General features: G+C 38.5%; 1 protein-coding gene across 4 annotated transcripts in view; it reads right to left on the bottom strand.

Moving 5' to 3' along the window:
- LOC122801936 (serine/threonine-protein kinase Nek5-like) overlaps positions 1 to 20,926 on the bottom strand; it is a 626,240-nt gene that overhangs the window by 55,531 nt on the left and 549,783 nt on the right. For all 4 annotated transcript variants that reach the window (XM_044071668.1, XM_044071669.1, XM_044071670.1 and 1 more), the window contains one exon: positions 16,528 to 16,632. In XM_044071668.1, coding sequence (XP_043927603.1) covers positions 16,528 to 16,632 — 105 coding nt within the window. The remainder of the gene's footprint in view (positions 1 to 16,527; positions 16,633 to 20,926) is intronic.

Here is a 20,926-nt window from a genome sequence, read left to right as displayed (position 1 = left end):
ATCAGGTTATAAAGTGACATACAATACAATAAAGGTTAAAATACAAGGTTAGAAAAAGCTCCATCAGTAATACAAAGCAATAAAAGTTACAAGTAAAAAAATGTGTTTTTTTTTTTTGTTTGTTTTTTTCAGATGATTACAATATTTACATGCTTGGAGTCTGCTAGTTCTGGATCTTTGGAGCAATAAGAATAAGTAAGAGAGTATAGTGGAGTGGGAGTTAGGAGATGCAAAAACCAAACGGCTGCAGGTACACTGAAGTGCCCAAAACACACAACAACAGCAAAAGTAAATTAAGGCACCAAAGTTACACACTGGAAATCAGTCACTGTACTTTATTGCAGAAGACAAACGGTAAGCGCTTTCACAACTTAATGTTGCTTCATCAGACCACATCACTACAACTGATGATTGGTTAAATACTAGGACAATTAGTATGACATCACATTTTAAAAAAAATATTACTCTACTAACATAAGAACATATATCGAAAATGCATAAAATATATAGAAAGGTGTGTATTTACACAATAATATTTAAAAAAGGGGGAATGTCATCCCTGATGGTTATTAAAATATATATATATGTATATATATATATATATATATATATATATATATATATATATATATATATATATATATATATATGTATATATATATATATATATATATATATATATATATATATACATACATATATACATAATAGGCATGGCATGCTTGGCAAAAACAAAAATAAACAACAGCGACACTTTTACAATCATAGAAATTCTTCGTATAGAGTTTAAAACATTTCACAGGATGAATGTACTCAATGTACTAGCTGACTACTAATAAGATTATGCTAGTCTGTGCACTATTGGCGATTATACTTGAAAATAACATTGTAACTTTTCAGTATCAATTTTTTCTACAGAAGATTGGCGTGGCTATGGGCATTTCGTGTGCAAATAGCTACGCCAATCTATCACTAGTACGATGGGAAGAACAATATGTTTTGTCAGATGTTAACCCATTTTTTGGCTACATTCTCTGGTACATCCGTTTCGTGGATGATGTTTTTGTCTTGTGGAAAGGGCATGGTGAAAATATCAGTAATTTCATTGATTACCTGCATAGTACTACAGACTTTTTGAAGTTTACTTTTACTTTTTCTGATACATGTGTTGATTTCTTGGATGTGAGTGTCACCCTTACTGATTTAAAGCAAATAAGAACCAGTATTTATCACAAACCCACAAGAAACAATGCCTGTCTTCACAGGTCAAGCATGCACCCGAGACACATACCTAGAAATGTCCTCACTTTACAAGTCTATAGAACCCTACGCCTACATAATAATGATGAAGAGGCAGTAGTTGCTTTAAATAAGTTACAAGACGAATTTCAAAGAAGAGGCTATGCTAGCTCAGAAATCACTAGAGTGATAGCAGATGCATGGAAATTGAGATCTACAAGATGTAAACCATACATGAGCTCTTATAGTGCTGATACAAGTATACATTATGATACAAGTATTGATAGAAATAAGTTTAGAATAGTGTTTAGATTTGCAAGTGACATCAATAAGTATACGTAAATGATTAAAAAGAATTGGCACTTATTACATGAAATACCAGGTCTGGTTTCCACAGCTGGTGACACCCCAAACTTCAGATTTAGAAATAATGCATCTTTAAAGCAGCAGCTCTGTAATAGAGAACATCAGTCTTTTAGAAAAAATCTCTCAAACATTCCCGTACAGGAATTGTGCTACTTGTCAGCATGTCTACACTAAAAATGAGTACATTCATCCTGTGAAATGTTTTAAACTCTATACGAAGAATTACTATGATTGTAAAAGTGTCGATGTTGTTTATTTTTGTTTTTGCCAAGCATGCCATGCCTTTTATGTAGGCAAAACAAATAGGAGTTTTAAAGAAAGAATGTTAGAACATATAAGGGACATACGGAACCAGAAGCAATCAAATGCTCTAGCTAATCATGTCCTGAATACAGACAGTAGTCATTGTTTTAAATTTTTAATTTTACAACAAATAGTAAGGACAAACAGAGGTGGTGATGTAGAAAACCACACTGAAGAATTAGAACAACAATGGATCACTAAATTACAAGCAGATAGATATCCTGGTTTGAATGGCTGCACCTCATTAGTTCCTTACCTTAAGGCAAGGCGCCTTAAATACTAAATATGAGTTTTTTATATATTTTTTATTGTACTATTATGGTTATATGTGCACAAAATGTGTGTGTATATGTACATATATATATATATATATATATATATATATATATATATATATATATATATATATATATTTTAATAACCATCAGAGATGACATTCCCCCTTTTTTAAATATTATTGTGTGTAAATACACACCTTTCTATATATTTTATGCATTTTCAATATATGTTCTTATGTTAGTGGAGTAATATCTCTTTAAATTGTGATGTCATACTAATTGTCCTAGTATTTAACCAAGCATCAGTTGTAGTGATGTGGTCTGATGAAGCAACATTATGTTATGAAAGCGCTTACCGTTTGTCTTCTGCAATAAAGTACAGTGACTGATTTCCAGTGTGTAACTTTGGTGCCTTAATTTACTTTTGCTGTGGGAGTTAGGACAGCCTAGTGGGATCCCAGTATTTTATGTGGGGTGAAGGCAGGAGCATTTCCATTTGGAAGATAGGTGAAGGAAAATTGGGTCTTGAAGGATTCAGTGTTGGGTATAGTTCTAAGTGAAGGAGGTAGAGAGTTCCATTTTTTACCTAGGGAGAAGGAGAGTAGATGCTGGCCAGCGGGACGTTTGGGTTTGTGGATGGAGATTAGGTTTTGGTGTTCAGATCTCAGTGATCTGTTTGGGATGTATGGAGGAAGGATGTTTTTTAGGACTGGGCATTTATCAGGGGAGAATATTAACTTGTGAGCAGTGGTTAGTTGTAGATAGTCTAGGTGGTTGGGGAGTTCTAACCAGTTCAGAGATTGTAGGCTGAGGCAGTGGTGAGTTGCTGTTTTGGATTTGGTGGCAAATTTAGAGATCTTATTATAGCAAGCTTCGAGCTTAGAGGTGTTGGTTGCAGACAGATTGGTTAGAAGAGGGGCTCCATATAGCAGGGAAGGTAGGAGGTAGGTGATTGCCAGGGTATGCCTAGAGGAGTTGGAAAGAAAGTGATTGTACTTATATAGCATACCTAGCTTTCGGTGGGTTTTCTTTATGTTTTGTTGTATGTGAAGATCGAATTTGAGGTGTTCATCTAAGGTAATGCCAAGGAGGTTTGCAGAGGGGACCACTTCAATTGCAGTGTTAGTTTGGCTTAGGACACTGAAAGTGTTTTTGTCAAAGGAGGAAACCTTGGAGGGGAGGAAAATTAGTATTTTAGATTTATTGGAGTTGAGGGAAACGTGGTTTTGGTGCATCCAGTTCTCTGTAGTGGAAAAGGCTAATTGAGTTTTGGTCAGTAATTCAGAAAAGCTGGGGGCGACACAGACCAAGGTAGAGTCATCAGTGTATTGGATGACTGTGGTGTCAGGGATGACGGTGTGAAGGTTATTTACAAAGATGTTGAAAAGCATGGGTCCAAGGATGGACCCTTGAGGAGCGCCAGTAGGTGTGGGCAAGAAGGAAGATGAGGAGTTCTTCCATTTGACAGCTTATGATCTGTCAGATAGGTAGCTGGAGAACCAGGATAGAGTATTAGGGGAGAGATTGAGGTTGGTGAGATGATGGAGAAGGTGAGTGTGGGAGATGGTGTTGAAGGCTTTTGAAAGATCTGGCAGTACTGTGGATACAATGAGTCCAGAGTCTTGGGCTTGATTGACAGTTTCTAGGAAGGCTAGTAAGGTGGTTATGGTACTGTGGCCAGGACGGGAGCTGTGCTGGGTGGGTGTTAGGAGGTGATTCTGAATTAGATAAGGCAAAAGTTGGTGGTGGACACATTTTTCTAGAATTTTAGATATTGGAGAGAGTAGGGCAATGCAGCGGAAGTTGGAAATAGTGGTGTTTTTGCCTCCTTTGTGAAGAGGTAGAATGAAGACAGAACACCAGAGGTTTGGTACGTATGACTCATTTAAAGATCTATTAATCAGAATACTAATTGGGAGAGCAATACCTTCAGCTGCATGTTTGAGGAAGGAGGAGGGAATGTTGTCAGAGATGTTAGAGCATGGCTTTAGCTTGGATAGAAGCTTTTTTATAAAAGTGGTGGAAACAGGTATGAGATGGAAATTAAGGGGATTGTTATTTGGGTTGCTGGGTGTTGTGAAGAGGGAGTTAGGTGGATTCTTAGTTGGGAATGTTTTAGTTAGTTTAGCTATAGATTCGGTAAAGAAGGTGTTGAAATGGGAGCTAAGTTCACTGTCAGTTAAACTAGGGTCAGGGCAGGGATTGTTCAGTGATCCGGGATGGAGAAGGGAGTTGACCGATTTCCAGAATTGTTTTGGGTTCTTATTGTTGTTGGACTGAAGTTTATTATAGTAGTTTTTTTTGTCCTTGGTAATAAGTTTTTTTACTTGGTTGCGGAGTTGGGTGTATTGGAGCAAGTTAGAGGACAGTTTATTTTTCTGATAGAGCTTCCAGGATTTGTCTCTGTGATGCATAATTTGTTTAGTTTCTTTGGTCAGCCAAGGAGCAGAATTAGCTTTGATTCATTTATTTCTTAGAGGGGCTAGGGAGTTAAGAGTATTTATGAAGATAGAGTTAAAATGCTCAACAGCGTTGTCAAGTGGGAGAGTGATTAGGGGTTGCCAGTTAATTTGTTTAAGGATGTTAGAAAAAATTAAGGGGTTGAAGTTGCTGAGGTTGCGAGTTTGGACATAGAGATGTTGGTGCTGGATGGAGGTAGCTGATCGATGTATGAAGGCAGGGAGATGGTCACTGAAGGTGTCAGGGATAGTGCCACATAGAGTGATTTTGTTAGGATGGGAGACTAGAATCCAATCTATGATGGACCCTGGGGGGTGATTTTTGTTAGGGCGAGTTGTTGAAAGGACTACTTGGGTGAAGTTGAAAAGGTTAATGGATAGTGAGGGGGATGGTGTGTTGATTTTATTCCAGTCGATATTCACATCGCCTAGAATATAGGTTTCGTATTTTATTTCAGTTGAGGCCCAGTATAGAATATCTTCAAGGGTGGAGATATTGTTGCCAGGGGAGATATATAAAGAAATAAAGCAGATATTTTTATGTTTATTTAAACGGAGAAGGCTTGCAGTGATTTCAGAAGTTTTGAATTTGGGGGTAGGGATTTGAAGAGGAATTAGAGAGAGAGGATTGGAGTAGATTAGAGCAGAGCCTCCACCTTTTTTGTTTAAACGGTCATTTCTGAGGATGTGGTAACCAGGAGGTAAGATTTCAGAGTCAGTAATATGGCGTTTTAGCCATGTTTCAGAGATGGCTAGGATATCGGGTTGATTGTGATTAATCCAGGCTTGTACATGGTGAGATTTGTTGTTAAGGCTCTGGGCATTGATAGTGAAGATCTTGAGAGTGCTGAGAGGGGAAGTGGGAGGAGAAGAGAAAGGGGAGGAAGTGTTATTTGTTGAGGGTGAAGAAGAGGGAGGAGGGAAAGGGTAGTTTGTGTTGAGGCAAGGGCCAGGGTTAGGATGAATGTCTCCAGATAAGGCAAGGACATTAGAAGTGATAAGTTTTAGTCTATAAGGTTTGTATGGTAGGTGTTTGTTAAGGGTTAGCAGAGGTTTAAGAGAGAGAGTTTTGGTTGTGGTAGAGAATAGTTTGGGATGAAAGAGGTGTAGTGGGTTAGGTGGAATAAGGGGGGAGGATATGGAGTGAAAGTGAGAGAGTTGGAGAGATTGTAGTTGGGTGTTAGGGATAGTTTGAGTAGGAGGGAGGAATGGAGGAGCTTTATGGGAGTAAGAAGTAGCAAGATAAAGAGGTATTAGTAAGATGAGAAGGGAGCTGGGGGATTGGATAGTAGAGGGGATTTGGTATGGCATGTTAGGACAGAGTAGGTTAATGTATAGTGGAGAGAGAAGTAATGAGGTATGCTAGTTGAGAAGGGATGGTCTAAGTGAAAAGAGAGAGTTAGATATTGTAGAAAAGGACAGTGGAAGAATGAGAGGGTGAAGGTATAGGAATTGGAGAGGGAGGAGTTGTAGTGGGAGAGGGAAAAGAGGAGGAGTATACTTTGAAGAGAGAATAAGGGGGAGGGTAATAATAAGAGGAGTATGATTGGATAGTAGATTGATAAAAGAGTAAGGGGGAGGGGAATAGGAGGAGGCCTATGATTGGATAGTAGATATGGTAGGAGGGGTTTGTTTAGGAATAAATGTAGAGGTGCTGGGGGCAGGTGGGAATTGGGGGCAGGGTAGGGGAGCAGAATGAGCCTGCAGGGTGAACGGAGCGGGATGGGCCAAAGGAGGAGAGAGTGAGTAAGACTATCAGTAAGAGAGATAGTCAAGGTAAGTTTTGCAGGGAAGTGTAGGGAGAAGGAGGACTGCTCAGAGAAAGTGAAGAGGTGAGTATATATGTAGAAGAAGGACAGTGATAGAAGATAGGGGCTTTTATAAAAAAAGGGGCAGAGAAAGGGTGTTTGTAAGTAAAGAGGGGTAGGTAGTCCTGGGACAGTGGAGGGAGTAGATGAAAGATGTCGAGGGGCAGTATAGGGGAGACAGGAGAGTGTGGATACAGAAGTGGAGACAGTAAGAAGGTAGGGGAGCGCCAATCAGTTTAATGCAGTAGAGGTGTGAAAGGGAGATATCAGGTAGAGAGAGTTAACATCAGTCAGGATAGGATAAAAACTGTAGTGAAAAGTTGGAAAATCAAGCAGCAGAGAGGAGGGGAGTTGAGGCTGCTGGCTGTCCTAGCAGGGAAGCATACTGCAACCTAGTTATAGTCAAATTAACCACTACCAAGTATTAGAGCAGTACACATACTTTTATGTTTTTTAAAAAAAAATCCTTGTAATGGAAGTTATTCAGGGAGTGGTAGGCCTTTCAGGTAGGTTGTAACTGTCTGTTTATTGGTGGTACTTAGCCCGGGTGTCCAGGTGGGTACTTTCAATAGATTTAGGCTGGGAAGGCAGGAGCACAAGCTAGAGCATACAAGGAGAGAGAAGAAAAGTTACGCAGGCAATGCTGACATCCAGAGGGTAAAAGCAGACAATTGTAAAATTGTAAAATTCAGCATAACCAAATGTGTAACTGAGGTAACAGGCAGCTATGAAAAGAAATAGGTTAGTAGGCAATGCAGGCATCCAGAGGTTATGAGCAGGCAATGTTATATATGGCATTTCACGTAATTAATCTTGTAACCAAGGTAATAGGCAGCTTTGAAAGAAATAGTTACGCCCAGTCAGTATCTTAATAGTATAGCCAAGCATGGATAGGAGACAGAGATAACAATACCTAAATGTGCTAGGAGATTTCAGTGACTAGACAGTTAGAAGTACTTCAAATGTGCGGTTAACAGCTAAGGTAAAAATCCGCATGCAGCGCTTAGTTACTCAGCGACTACATCTGTTAGATTTTATGAATATAAATCTGAAATTAATTATGTTGTAAATATGCTGAAAGAAAAGGCTTGCTTAAATGCAGAAACAGAGTTTACTAATATGTGATCAGCAGTCATACTAAATGACCATGGCTTGGAAAAGGAATCTGCTGAATGGACATTCTTCCCTTACAGACTCAAAACAGGATGTATGCAAGAGCAAAAATACAAAATCTGCTTTTAAAGAATGGACATTATTCCCTTACAGACTCAAAACAGGATGTATGCAAGAACAAAAATGCAAAATCTGCTTTTAAAGAACAATGACATGTTTTTCTGCATGGAAAAACAGGATATGACACAAGAACAGATGTTTTTTTATACAAAGATCCAAATAAAATACAGGATGTTCACACTGTCAGAAAAGCTGATCTCTGACAATGTGTTTTCTCAAAAATATGTTTTTCTTCATAAAAAACAGGATATGCTTATCAGCATTGGTACAAGAACATATGGTCATATACACAGATCCAAATAGAATACAGACAATGTGTTTCCTCAAAAATATGTTTTTCTACATGGACATTAGGACACTGTTACAGGATATTCACACTGTCAGAAAAGCTGGTTTCTTACAAGACATTGTTAAACAAGGAAGCTTAGTATTGTTTCTACAGGATACAGAACAATGTGTTTCCTCAAAAATATGTTTATGCATGACTAAAAAGTGTATATAAAGAGCTGTATAAATCCAGCTATGTGAGGGGTATGGTAGGAACACATTTGGTGTTCTGAGGTAAATGTTATATCTCTCACATCATCTGTACTATATGAGAAGTAAAGTTGGATCAGTACTTTTAAGCTGTAATGTGTTTCCGTTTGGTTTATTATAAAAAAGTTATTGGTTACTGCTCTTAAAGACAAGTGCTGCAAAGTATATTCTCTCATCAGTGTATATTCTGCAAGTTTCTGTATGCAACAGACTGTGAATGCAAATATAACTAGACTTTGAATTTTAGCAGAATCCAGCCAGCAAGACTGAGTGTCTTAAGAACACTGCAAATCCATCCCACAGCAAGAAGCAGCAAGCAGTAAGCAGAGAGAGCTCAAAATATTTTTTCAACATCAGTGTTCATGTAGAGCCATACATGGGAAGGAGCCGACAGTTAAAGTGACAAGTGCAACATTAGTGTACCAGCAAACCAAACAAAAGAACATCAGCTTGGAGATAGTTTGGGAGACGGAGCAAGTTCCAGGCGGTCTATCTACCTCGTGTAGCACACTACAATAATCTAAACACTTATAGTCTCAACAAGTTTCAAATAGTTACTACAACTGCGTGTTACCCGCTAAAGTAACCCAAACATTAGCAGGTTGAATTGGGTAGAACTCACAAAATACAGCTGCGTGTTACACGCTAAGTAACCCAAATATTAGCAAGTTGCAATTATGTAGAACTCACAACAAGTTCTGGTACCCTTAGGGTAATGAGGGGTTCAGGAGATGAAACATTTATAGGCTGCCTGCGTCCACCAGAGACATAGATACCAAACCAGGGATGAATTTCCTGTTCCGCATCTAATTGTCCAAGTTACACTTGGATTGGGTAAGACAGGAGTTCTGATTTACATCAATGGGGAGACTGCTGCAGAGAAGAGATAGTCTCTGGGATACATAACTGTCTATCCAGCAGGTCCTATTTATATCACAGGCAAAGTTTAAGTCTTTAGAATGGGTAATCCTGGTGTTGTTTGTTATGTGGATATGCAGGAAGTCCATTAGAGTGGAGTCTGAGGATGCTAGGCATACATCACTCCCCAACAGGCTGCAGGATACATGCAGGGAAAGGGCTTTGAAGATGTCTTCATAAGACATGTTATTTACATCCTGTTTTCTTTTAGTGAAGAACTTCTGTGGACAATGCAACTGTAGGATGTGCCCAGTTTGGTACATACCAAAGGAGGCATTGTACTCAATGACAGGTCTGATGAATGCCAAATACAGTGGAACAATGACTTTCTTGGACCTGTTAGGCATACGTTTGTTTATAAGTTGCACAACATAGAATGATTTCCTCATTACTGTAGACACATGATGGTCACAGGTTAGATTACCATCTGTTCATGTTGCCAAGTCCCTGACTACTGAGTCAACTCTTAGGGTGAGTTGTCAATATTACAGTTACCAGTAGTGGCTGGTTCCCAAAGGATAGTATTATGCATTTCGTGACATTAACTTTTAGTCCATGGCTCTGACACCAATTATTTGTCTATTTCAGCCCTTCTTGGAGAACATTAGTGTTAGTGGATGATTCTATGAATGCTCCTAATTTGCAATCATCTACAAATTTGGTCAGCCTGAGGCCTTTGACATTGGCCTTAACTTCAGAAAAGTGGATGTCAGAAAGGAGCAGTCCCAGGACCAATCCCTGAGGGACTTTGCTGGTGACTAGCCTCTTTGTAGAGGTGGACTCCCCAGTTCTAACTTCCTGGGTCCTGTTTGTGAGCCAGCTGGCTATCCACTGGCTGACATAAGAGCTTATCCCTAACATCTTGAGTTTGTCAGCAATGCCCAAGTGGGGTATTTTGTCAGTTACCTTGGCCAGGTCATGATGTGCAGTGTGAACCATTTTGTCATTTTCCTTTGCTTTGGTAATATTCTTAAAGAAGTTTACCAGGCTGAGTAGGCATTACCTGCCCTTGGTGAAACCAAACTTGGTTGGGTCCAGTGTCTGGAGATTTCCTTTTCATTATTGATCATTTCCACAATAATTATGCCCATGGCTCTTCTTATGAGACTAGTGAGACTTAGAGATTTGTAGTTTCCAGGGTCTGTAGATGGCCTCCCTTTGTTCAGAGGGATGATGGTGGCTGTTCCCCATTCATTAGGCACAAAGCCTATTTGGAGGCTACGGTTAAATACTGAATTCAGAGGGCCTGACAGGTCATGCTTCATGTTAATTAGAAGGCAGCCTGGGATACTGTCAGGGCCCATCAATGCAGTGTTCTTAGCTTTAGAGAGAGCATTGAAGACATGTTCCCAAGTGATAGTTGGGCAGTTATATTTGAAGGTATTTCCTCAGAGAGAGATGGGGGTATGGATAATTGGACTCTGAGTAATTTCTGACATCAGGCAGTGGTATATCCACATTGAATGAGACTGATAAGACATCATCTGTGAAGACACCAAAGAGAAATACCCCCAATAAGTAAGACTCATCACCATTACATTAATACGAGTGAATGAATAACTACTGGGTAGATTGGTAGCACATAACAAGATAAACCCTACCTTGTACAACTAGTCTTGTAGTCTGAAGCTTTGATGTTACTAAGTAAAAATGGCTAGAAGATGTAATCTGCAGTACAGTACAAATTCACCTGGTATGAATTAACATAATACATAACAGACATACCACCTGGGGCATCTCCAATGGAGATTCTCCCATGTCCAGCACTCCACCATGGCCTATGGATTATTCATACCCCCAACACAGAAAGGTAAGAAACTCCTCTGTCTTTGTCTCTGTTAATAGTGGTTTAGCCAAAATACAGCATCTTGCCACCCTAAACTCCTGTGTCAGGTAGGCGGCATGCTCTGTGGCAGCATATATTGTGTCAGTGGCCCAGTATCTGACATGATGGCAGTTTCTGCCCTGGCCTCAGGCAGCATTTATGTAAGTGACCATCCTGCCAGGCACTGTCATAAAAAGGCTGGTCACATTTATCATGGCTGATAAAGTTCAACTATGGAATGCAGGTGTTGCAATAAGATCTTATTCTCTGCATAGGCGAAGTTGCATTTTAATGGCTTCTGTTTTGCAACCATAATGTGTGAGGAAAGAATAACTTCATATGAGGATATGTACATGCGTACACTTCATACATGCACCCTAATAGAATTTACTGGTCTATGTGTTACTGTTAGGTGCTCATATGTATGTGTGTGCATGTGTGTGTATAAATATATATATATATATATATATATATATATATATATATATATATATATATATGTGTGTGTGTGTGTGTGTGTGTGTGTGTGTGTGTTTATATATATATATATATATATATATGTATATAAGTATATATATATATATATATATATATATATATATATATATATATATATATATATATGTGTGTGTGTGTATATACACATAGGAGCGCTAAAGAATCCTGAAAACCAAAATCCTGAAAGTTCAAAATCCTGATAACTCAAAATCCTGAAAACACACAGGATACCAACACTTACTATATTCCAGCACAAGTGCATACAGAAACAAATAAAATATAAACCATATCAATCTTCTCCAAGTATAAGCAAGGGGGAAAGCCCTCCTGCACCCCTAAACCCCCTGCTACTTAAATATATCAACTCTGAGATTGCACTTAGTGTACTGAAGTGCAATCTTGGAGTTGTTATAGTTAAGTAGCAAGGGGGTGTGGGGGGGTGCAAGGGGGCTTGCCCCCCTGCATATAGTTGAAGGGTAATATATTTCTATATGTACTTATGCTGGAATATAGTAAGTGTTGGTATCTGGTGTGTTTTCAGGATTTTGAACGTTTAGGATTTTGGTCTTTCAGGATTCTGTAGCGCTCCTATAAATATATATATATATATATATATATATATATATATATATATATATATATATATATATATATATATATATCTATATATATATACATATATAAATACATATACACACACATGCACTCACTCACATGTACATGGTCTATTAAACACACACCTACACATGCACGGACACACACACACACACACACACACACACACACACACACACACACACACACACACACACACACACATGATGTACATGGTCTGTTAAACACACAACTGCATAGCAGTGCATACCCAGAGTAATTGTTCATATAGCTGTGGTACATTCTTCACCCCCCCCCCATGAAAGGAATAAAGATGGACAGTATACATGGCAGATGCAATGTGTAGTTCACATCAGACAACAACCTCCAACAAAACCCCACTGAGAAGTACCATCTATGTGATGACTGACAGTGGCTGACCTGTTCATTCATGTTCTGAATGCATAGAGTTGCATGCATGGGTGACTAGTGTAGGCACCACTACAGAGACATGTGGAGGTGCCACCTTTATCTTCTTAGCCAGTGGTAAGAGGTTGAAGTAAGTGCAACTGAGTTGCATTTTAAGTATCTGACAAGTATACCCAGACATTGCTTTTCTGCACAGTAATTATATGTGCTGCAGCCATGAAATTTAAAGATATTTATTTTTTTACATCTCTGGGGGTCATACAGGAGAATAATCTTTGTTAGAATATGCAAATGGAATGGGTATGTACTATTCAATTTCTTTCTGAAATTACTATTGTTTTACGAGTGTACATTATTGCATATGCTCTCTGCCAGCAGCATGCATATGTGTCACAGAGGGGGTGTTAAATCTGCCTATGTTAAAATGTACAGGATAGTAGTATTACACACTGAGTAATATTTAGATTTTGAGCAATAGAGTTATTTGGCGTATCTTTGTGTGACATTTGCAGTTTGATTCTTGTATACCAGCCACCGTTACACAAAAAGATAGGTACAAAATGGCACGTGTTCACAGAATCACCATGTTGTGCCTGCATTGTATAGGCATATCAGAATTCCATTCCACAAGTTTCATACCCACGGCTAGAACATCAGGATTGCTACCTATCCCGCCCCCCTCCCAGCTCAGGCAGAGCATTCTAACATAATAACATTTACATTATACATTCATGCACTTAGTCAAATTGTGCCTTTGTTTATCTGTAATGGTATAATTGCATAATATTATTCATTAAATGTGCTTCATATTTTATTAATGTTTATGTTGTTTAAATGTTTTTTGTCTTTCTCTTCCCTTCCTTTGTCGGTATTCTTTCATTTGTAATTATTTTTTGTTTACTATTTTATTTCTCTCCATTTTTACTCTTGTTTTGTACAGCAGCTGTAGCCCAGCTATTGTCTACCGTCCCCTAGCAGGCCAGACCACCCTCTACATCTTTGCAACCAGTATAATGGGCTGCCTCCCTGGTGGCAGCAACAGGGGACAACCAGGTGACCATCTTTCCAACTCATGGTAGTGCCTCATTAGCTGGCAGAACCACTGTTCCCACTGGTAGTACCAGAGGGAAGGATTTCATCACATGCAAGAGGCTGGTTGAGGTGGTAATGATATGTTATAGACCACCAGCTGGAAGCTGACATCAACCACTCAGAAAGGCTTTGCTTGTGGCTGGTAGAGTTACATCACTACTTGTCACTGCCATCTCCACCTCAGGCAGGGTCCAGTGGGGTGGGTGGTCAGGGTGCTGCCTGATGTCCTGCTGGGTATTGCACAAACAGTACATGAAGGCTGTACCCACCCTAACTCCCATCCTGGTATTTCCCCATGTGTGTCAATGCTCTTCTCTGTTTGTTGTCCAGTTCTCCCCAACAACAATGTCTTCCCTTTGTGCAGATCTAAATCCACCGTCTTCCCCCACCCTCAATGTGTCAGCACCTCACCTTTCAGTTTTTGTCTATGTATATTTGTGCATTTTCCCCTACTACTGACATTCAGTTTCTGTCATACCTTCACCGTACCTTACATTGTTCCTCAGCTTCCTTTCAAAAAAAAAAAAAAAAAACAAAATGGGCATCTGACCCACAAAAGAAAGTTGTGCCCTCCCTCGCCCCTCCCTATCTTATCCTTACTTTCCCCGCTTCTCTTAAGTATTCTCTTCTGCTTGCTACGCCTTTTACCTACTGTGCAATACTCTGATTACCATCTTTTTTTATGGTTAAAAACATGTTTAAACATTGCAATGGCCCCTTTAAAGTACCTTGCTTGTTTTCCCATCTTACTGCATCTTAGCTCATGTGCACATGCTGAGGCATGTGCTTCCTTTTTGCTCATTACATTTCCCAGTCCCAGTCCTAGCCACAAATGCAAGTTCTTTTTTCAGTAAAGGTCCTGTTTGTGGCATGAGCAGGTTTAGTAATTAGCTGTGAACTGAGCAGCAAGTGTTTGCCTTCTTAATTCATAATAAGCTTTAAGGTTCATTGTGCTATGAGCTGTATCTGTGGGAGGTAATCTGCATTCACTTGAGGTATGTTTCTGAATCTCAGGGATTCTCACAAGTCCTTTTACCTGCCAGATTCCTACTTTATTTTAAGAGGTATTTACAGCTGAGTGGCGTAGTGGGCTAATGCACTATGCCCTAGTTGCCAGGGTCCTGGGTTTGAGACTTGACAGCAGTAATTGTTTTAACGTCCATAGAGGTTCCTCACTAAAAGAATACAGGATGTAAGTAATATGTCCTATGCAGACCGCCTCAAGGCCCTATCTCTGTATTCAGTCTCCTACAGGCTTTTGAGGGGAGATCTATGACTGGCATACAGGGCATTGTCAGACCCCACTCTGATGGACCTTCTGCATATCCACAAAATAAACAGTAGCAGAATTAAGACTTAAACCTTACCTGTGATATAAATAGGGCCTGCTGGAGAGATAGGTATGTAGCCCAGAGACTAGCCTGTCTATGGAACATGCTCCCCATTCATGTGAAGCAGACTTCCTCCCTAACCCATTTCGAGAGCAATTTGAACAATTGAATGGGAAACCGGAAATTCATCCATGGTTTGACACCTATATGTCTCTCTAATGCAAACAGGTAACCTGTAAATGGTTCATCTCCCAGGCCCATGCTTACACTTATCAAGCGTATCAGAACTTGTCAGAAATTTGGGATGTGTGGCTAGGCTTAAAAAGGCCCTTGTGGTCATTAGCCTAGTAAACACCTATGAACCTATACACTGCATTTGCTTTCTCACATACATTTATTCAGTCTAGTTTTAAATAATGCCAAAGTCGTGGTTCTAATTTTCACTAGCAACTGGCTCTATATTTTAACCATACCACCATTTAATCAGTTTCTTTTTTCACATTTACTACTTTTACAGTTATGCATGTAAGTTCTGTGATGAAATAATTAACCAGCATGTTATTCAGAGTTGGAAGGAAAGCAACATACATCAAGAATATAAATGCAGACATGAAATCAAGTAGGCAAATGTTACACACATACCAAATGCAATAAGAACTAAAATGCACATGACCTACAAAATGAGTGGTGTCTCATTTACCTATGTTTTAGATTTGTTGTAGAAAAAAAAGTAAAAAGTGATACAGTTTGCACATGCTCATTTTCAATAGTTTTTTCCCTTTTATAACTACTGTACAAATGAGTATGTAATGGGGTTATGAAAATATTAGAAATATTACCCTTCATTTAATTTGACCTAGGGAGCACATGAGGCTTTTCTGTTTGTGAATTTTCAGGATAGCACTATACTTAGGAAATACTTTCATCAGCCCCATTACATATCCTATATTTATGTGCTTTTTTGAACAGACGTTCTAATATATATTTCATTTATTTATTTACTCTTTGTTGACCAGATTAGTTCCTTTAAATCAGTATCCTCTTTTCAGAGAAGACCTGTGCTGGTATTTATACTCACTAGGGGAAATTTGGTCAGGGAATGAGGGAATTTCCCCTGTTCTTTTTTGACAAGTGCCATGGGATCCTTTACATCCACTTGTGTTACCACCAAATCAAGCGGATGGGACCTCAGTTTAATGTCACATGATCTGAAAGATGACATACTTAGGAATGCACTCCCCTTAATGCTACACTCCAGCGTCAGTAGTGGAAATTAATCCAAGTACCTAATATGATTTAATTGTGTTTGTTGTACACCATAAGACTGTTGCTTCAATGTTTCTCTGTTTCACTTATGTTTATGTATTTTCTGTGGGGAGTTACTCATTTTGCTTCCCCTGTAAAACTGTTATGGTTATTGACTAACAAAACAATGAATAAAACATGATAATACCACTTTATGTAAAGCAGAACTTGCACTACAGCTACACTACCATACCAACACTTCTTTCAAGGGTGCACAACTATTTTTTTTTTGCTTCAAAACTCCTAACCTTAAACTGAGATAAGCAACATATTGTTTGGTATTTATTTTTAAATAATCAAAATGATGGTTACCGAGTTCATCTTCTGCCAGTGTAGGACAAAGAGATGAGACATCTGCATTTGCCAGTATTTTCAATAGAGTTTCTGATGGCCCTGGGTTCCAGAGTTTTCTGTTTTCTGTGTAATAAAAAACAGATTAGAACATATGCTGCATATATAGAAACTGTCCAGCCATTGTTATGAATATAACAAATCTGACTGGTAAACTGAATGTATGAAAAAACACATTCTGTCTTCTGCAGTTATTAACTTTTTAATTGTTTTCCAAAGACAAGAGACAAATGAAAATTACATTTATATCTACTTCTAAACTATTTAAAGCATTACAAGTATAACATAACCAATAAAACAGATTTAATAAAGTAAGGTGAAGTTGCCCAATCTAATGTTGATATTATGGACCTAGAAACAAGGAAGGTGCAGGTCTGTATTCCAGATAAGTCAACATAATCTCCTGTTATTAAATTCATTTGGGGGGGGGGGATTTCATCACTCATACAGTTACATGGCTACATCTATTGTGAAGTTCCTTAACACATTCACTAACTACAGTGTCACTTCTGAACCCTGTCATAATTCTCTGGTCCCAACTAATTGTTTTCTTTTCCACCTCAGGTTAGGATTTCTAAGGATCACTCAACAGTTCCACCTAATAAAATGCAGACTTGAAACTTCCATGTACTGCACTGTTGCTAGTTAGACCAAATTTTAAATGCTAATGAAAGAAATCTACAAAATGTTTCTACCCCGACCTTCGTCCCTAAACAACTTAGTGCTAAACCAAACAAAATTAATAAATAAATACGTAAATAAATAAATAAATAAATATTTATAACAATGTGCTTATGAAGATGGTAACAAGGTAAGATCTCTGCCTAGGATTCAGTTCAGTATCAGATTATGTGAGGCCAGGAACCAACATGAACTCAGTGACAGCATGTGGAGGACAATTATAGTGTGATAAACTTACAGCTTCCCCATGCAGTACACCCTATTGTTCATTTAATGTATGTGTGTGTGTGTATGTGTGAGTGTGTGTGTGTGTGTGTGTGTGTGTGTGTGTGTGTGTGTGTGTGTGTGTGTGTGTGTGTGTGTGTCTGCATTTAAGAGACAGAATCCAACACACAAATTTTTAAGGTACCTTACATAGGCCATTCCTGGTGATATCACTTCTGGAGTCAACTTTATCCCAAATGTGGAAGATAGACTCTATATCTATCCAGTGGGAAAGGAATGCATCTGGAAATTGCCCGTTAGGCTGATAGTGAGTTAATTCTCCATGTAGGGCTTCTGTCTATCATGGTCTGATACATTCCAGACAATGAATACATATTTTGATAATTTGTATTAATCTTTGAATTTAATACAAACATATCAGTTTGTCTAAAAGGAAAATCTATTATCACAAAAACTGAATACAAAACCAAAAAGTAATGAGGAATAAAGGCCCCCAAAAATTACATATTTTAAATATTGCTCTTATATACTTAGAAAGTTGCTAGAATATAACAAGTTTTGCATTAGCATGCATTCTCTGCAAGATATGAGATCAAAAACTCAAATGTCTGTCATTATTTAAGGACTGCAGTCTTCAACAATTTTCCAGAAATTCATATAATCCGCACAATGAGGAACAGACCAAAAAATAAGAGGCAAAACCAGGGGCATTCTACAAAATGAGGGACACTTGAGAACTACAATTCCCAATAAGCTGTGAGGTCATTAGCTTTTAGATGGTCTTAGTATTTTCTTGCCTGGTCTCAGTGGGTCATAACAATCCTGGACTCTGGAGTTAAGCAAGTCAGAGTTTTGGAGTTTTTTAAATGTCTTACAGGTGTTTGTCAAATATACTTTAGAAAGAATTATTAAAACATTCATCTGAACCACCTAGTTTAAAGTGTGTAATTGGGACTCTAGTAAAAAAACTCTTTAAGAGGCATACTGAAGTTAATGAAGCTTGGAAGGTGAGTTGTTGTATTCTTGAACCATGTACAGTAATGTTCTTTATTAAAAATTGTAGAAAATAAAGGATGCTGATAAGAGGTCATGTATGTTTAGATGAATTATTTTAAGTCAATATATATTTCCAAAGGGGCTTGCTAGGAACATGTACAGTTAGGTGTTCAAAAGGAGAGCATTGGTTTAGATGAATGTTTCCACATTTAAGAACAAAAAGGAATGTCTATTTTTATTTAACCATTTGTATAACTATTGCAGAGAACAACTTTTGTAGTTTAAATTTGTTTTTATTTTGAATGTCTCGGTCTATTAGTATAACAGTGCCTTTAGGTACATGGTATATAAACAGGTAAAGGTACTTTTTTCATATATGCTTTCTCCGTCTATGTCTGTTAGCCTAACAAGTTGTTCTCCAATGGATGTCCAGCCCATTCATTCTTGATGTGGTCAGGCCCCAATCTACACTAAATGAGAACTGACCAGATGGGGCAGTAATCCCAAAAGACATGGAAGATCTGTTTTTTCCTGAAGAAAGGAGATTCTGTATGTGTCTTAATGCTCTGTGGGTAATGATTCCAGCTGGCAGGTACTATTTTACTAAAACATTTTAATTCCAGACTTATCCAAACTGAGACAGCAAAAAGTGAGTGAATTATTATAATTGTTCCTTAGATGATAAGGTGATGTTTTGAAATGTAATTTATTTGCTAATGAACTACAACAGTGGTTGTACATAAGCTTGAATGTAAATGAAGATAACTAGGATGGCTCTGACAGTTACTGTAAACATTTGGCTCTGTCAGGTGTTACACTTTGATGTTCAAACATGGGGAAACATTAATAAACCTGCATACAGGTTCATAGGTTGGTACTAGGCTATTGGCCCTAGGGCCTATACAAGCCTAGACATAACAATTTCCCTGGCTATTTCTTCCCACAATATTTACTTCCCTATTTTCTTGATAGTAGCCTGAATAGCTGCGTATTAATACAGGAGTTTAAGGTAATTAAGAAAAGAGCATATTCAGCATGAAGAACAGCTAATTTAAAATACATAGTATGCCTACATTTTGTCGATAGTTTGATCTCTAACTTTTCTTATTAAGGGTTCAGAATTAGGAGTAAAGCAGAGAATGGGATCAAGTAGAACCCCCTGGTACTGATTGGTTTGAATATGAACAATTTTTTGATTGCCTTGCATGTAGGTATCAGTGGGCTTCTTATCCTTAAGATTCTGATGTGACCAAAACAGCATATTAGCTGTTAAGATATCTAAAGGAGGGTCAAATTATCAGTTGTGGCCCATTTTCAGAATAACACCAGCACCGGCTCCTAACAGACATGTGCCTGAGTTAGTGAAGTCCTGTTCCTAAGGACTCCTCAAATGAGCATTAAAGGTATTTTTATGATTAATCAGGATGATGGGTGGGAGGTTGGCTTAATGGGTAAGGTGTTTACCTTACAGACACAAGTTGCAGGGTTTGATTCTCACTTGGGGTAATTGGCTAGTCTCAAAATGGCCCATAAGGGCAGTTAGTCTAGTATGAATCTATGATCCTAGAAAACACTAAAAATTAAAGTTTAACTTACTAAGGTGGGCATTATTCCCTACATCACTTGATGGGTTGCCAACTGGCTTACTAACAGAACCCACACTGTAAAAGTAGCCGACTCCAAATCCAGCTTCAAACAAGTGACAAGTGGAGTACCTCAGGGTTCAGTCCTGGGACAGCTCTTGTTTGGCATCTACTTCTCTGAAGTACAGGCCAACACTAAGGGACTCTGGCTAACAAAGTTCGCAGATGACTGCAAACTGGGAGCCGTTATTGAATCCCCAAACGATGTAGATATTCTACAAAAGGGCCTTACAGAAACAGATGCTTGGTGCCAGAGCCATGGGCTCAAGCTCAATGCCAAGAAAAGTATAGTTATCCCCTTTGGGAAAAAACATGTACCTATGAATTACCACATAGGTGGCAGTACACTAAACAACAAAAGTGTGATAAGAGACTTAGGGACTCAGGTGGACAGTGGTCTCACCTTCGATAACCACATTGCCACAACAGTAAGGAAATCCTTCTATGTGGCACACCTTATCACTAAGGGCTTTTCATCCAGAAAAAATGAGGTCATTGTCCCACTGTACTCATCCCTCATTAGACCCATTATAGAATACAATGCTCCATTTGGTATGTACCTCTCAAGACATCTGCAACAAATGGAAAGGCCGCAGAAATACCTCACTAAAGGAATCATAGGCCTAAAGCAGATGCCCTATGCTGACCGTGTAAAAAAACTCCAGCTATATTCCGTCGCATATCATCTACTCAGAGGCGATCTCTGCTTAACATACAAGGGCATGTCAAACCCAAAGCTGTTGGACATGCTACACTTAAAGAAATCCCAATCCCTCAGAGCCACATGCTCCAGGGATCTAAACCTTGTCATCACA

The sequence above is a fragment of the Protopterus annectens genome, chromosome 5.part0 (genome assembly GCF_019279795.1).
Source record: "Protopterus annectens isolate FY-2018-M chromosome 5.part0, PAN1.0, whole genome shotgun sequence".
NCBI classification, from domain to species: domain Eukaryota; kingdom Metazoa; phylum Chordata; order Ceratodontiformes; family Protopteridae; genus Protopterus; species Protopterus annectens.
The sequence above is the reverse complement of the archived record's forward strand: the minus strand, read 5'-3'. Positions and strand labels throughout refer to the sequence as shown.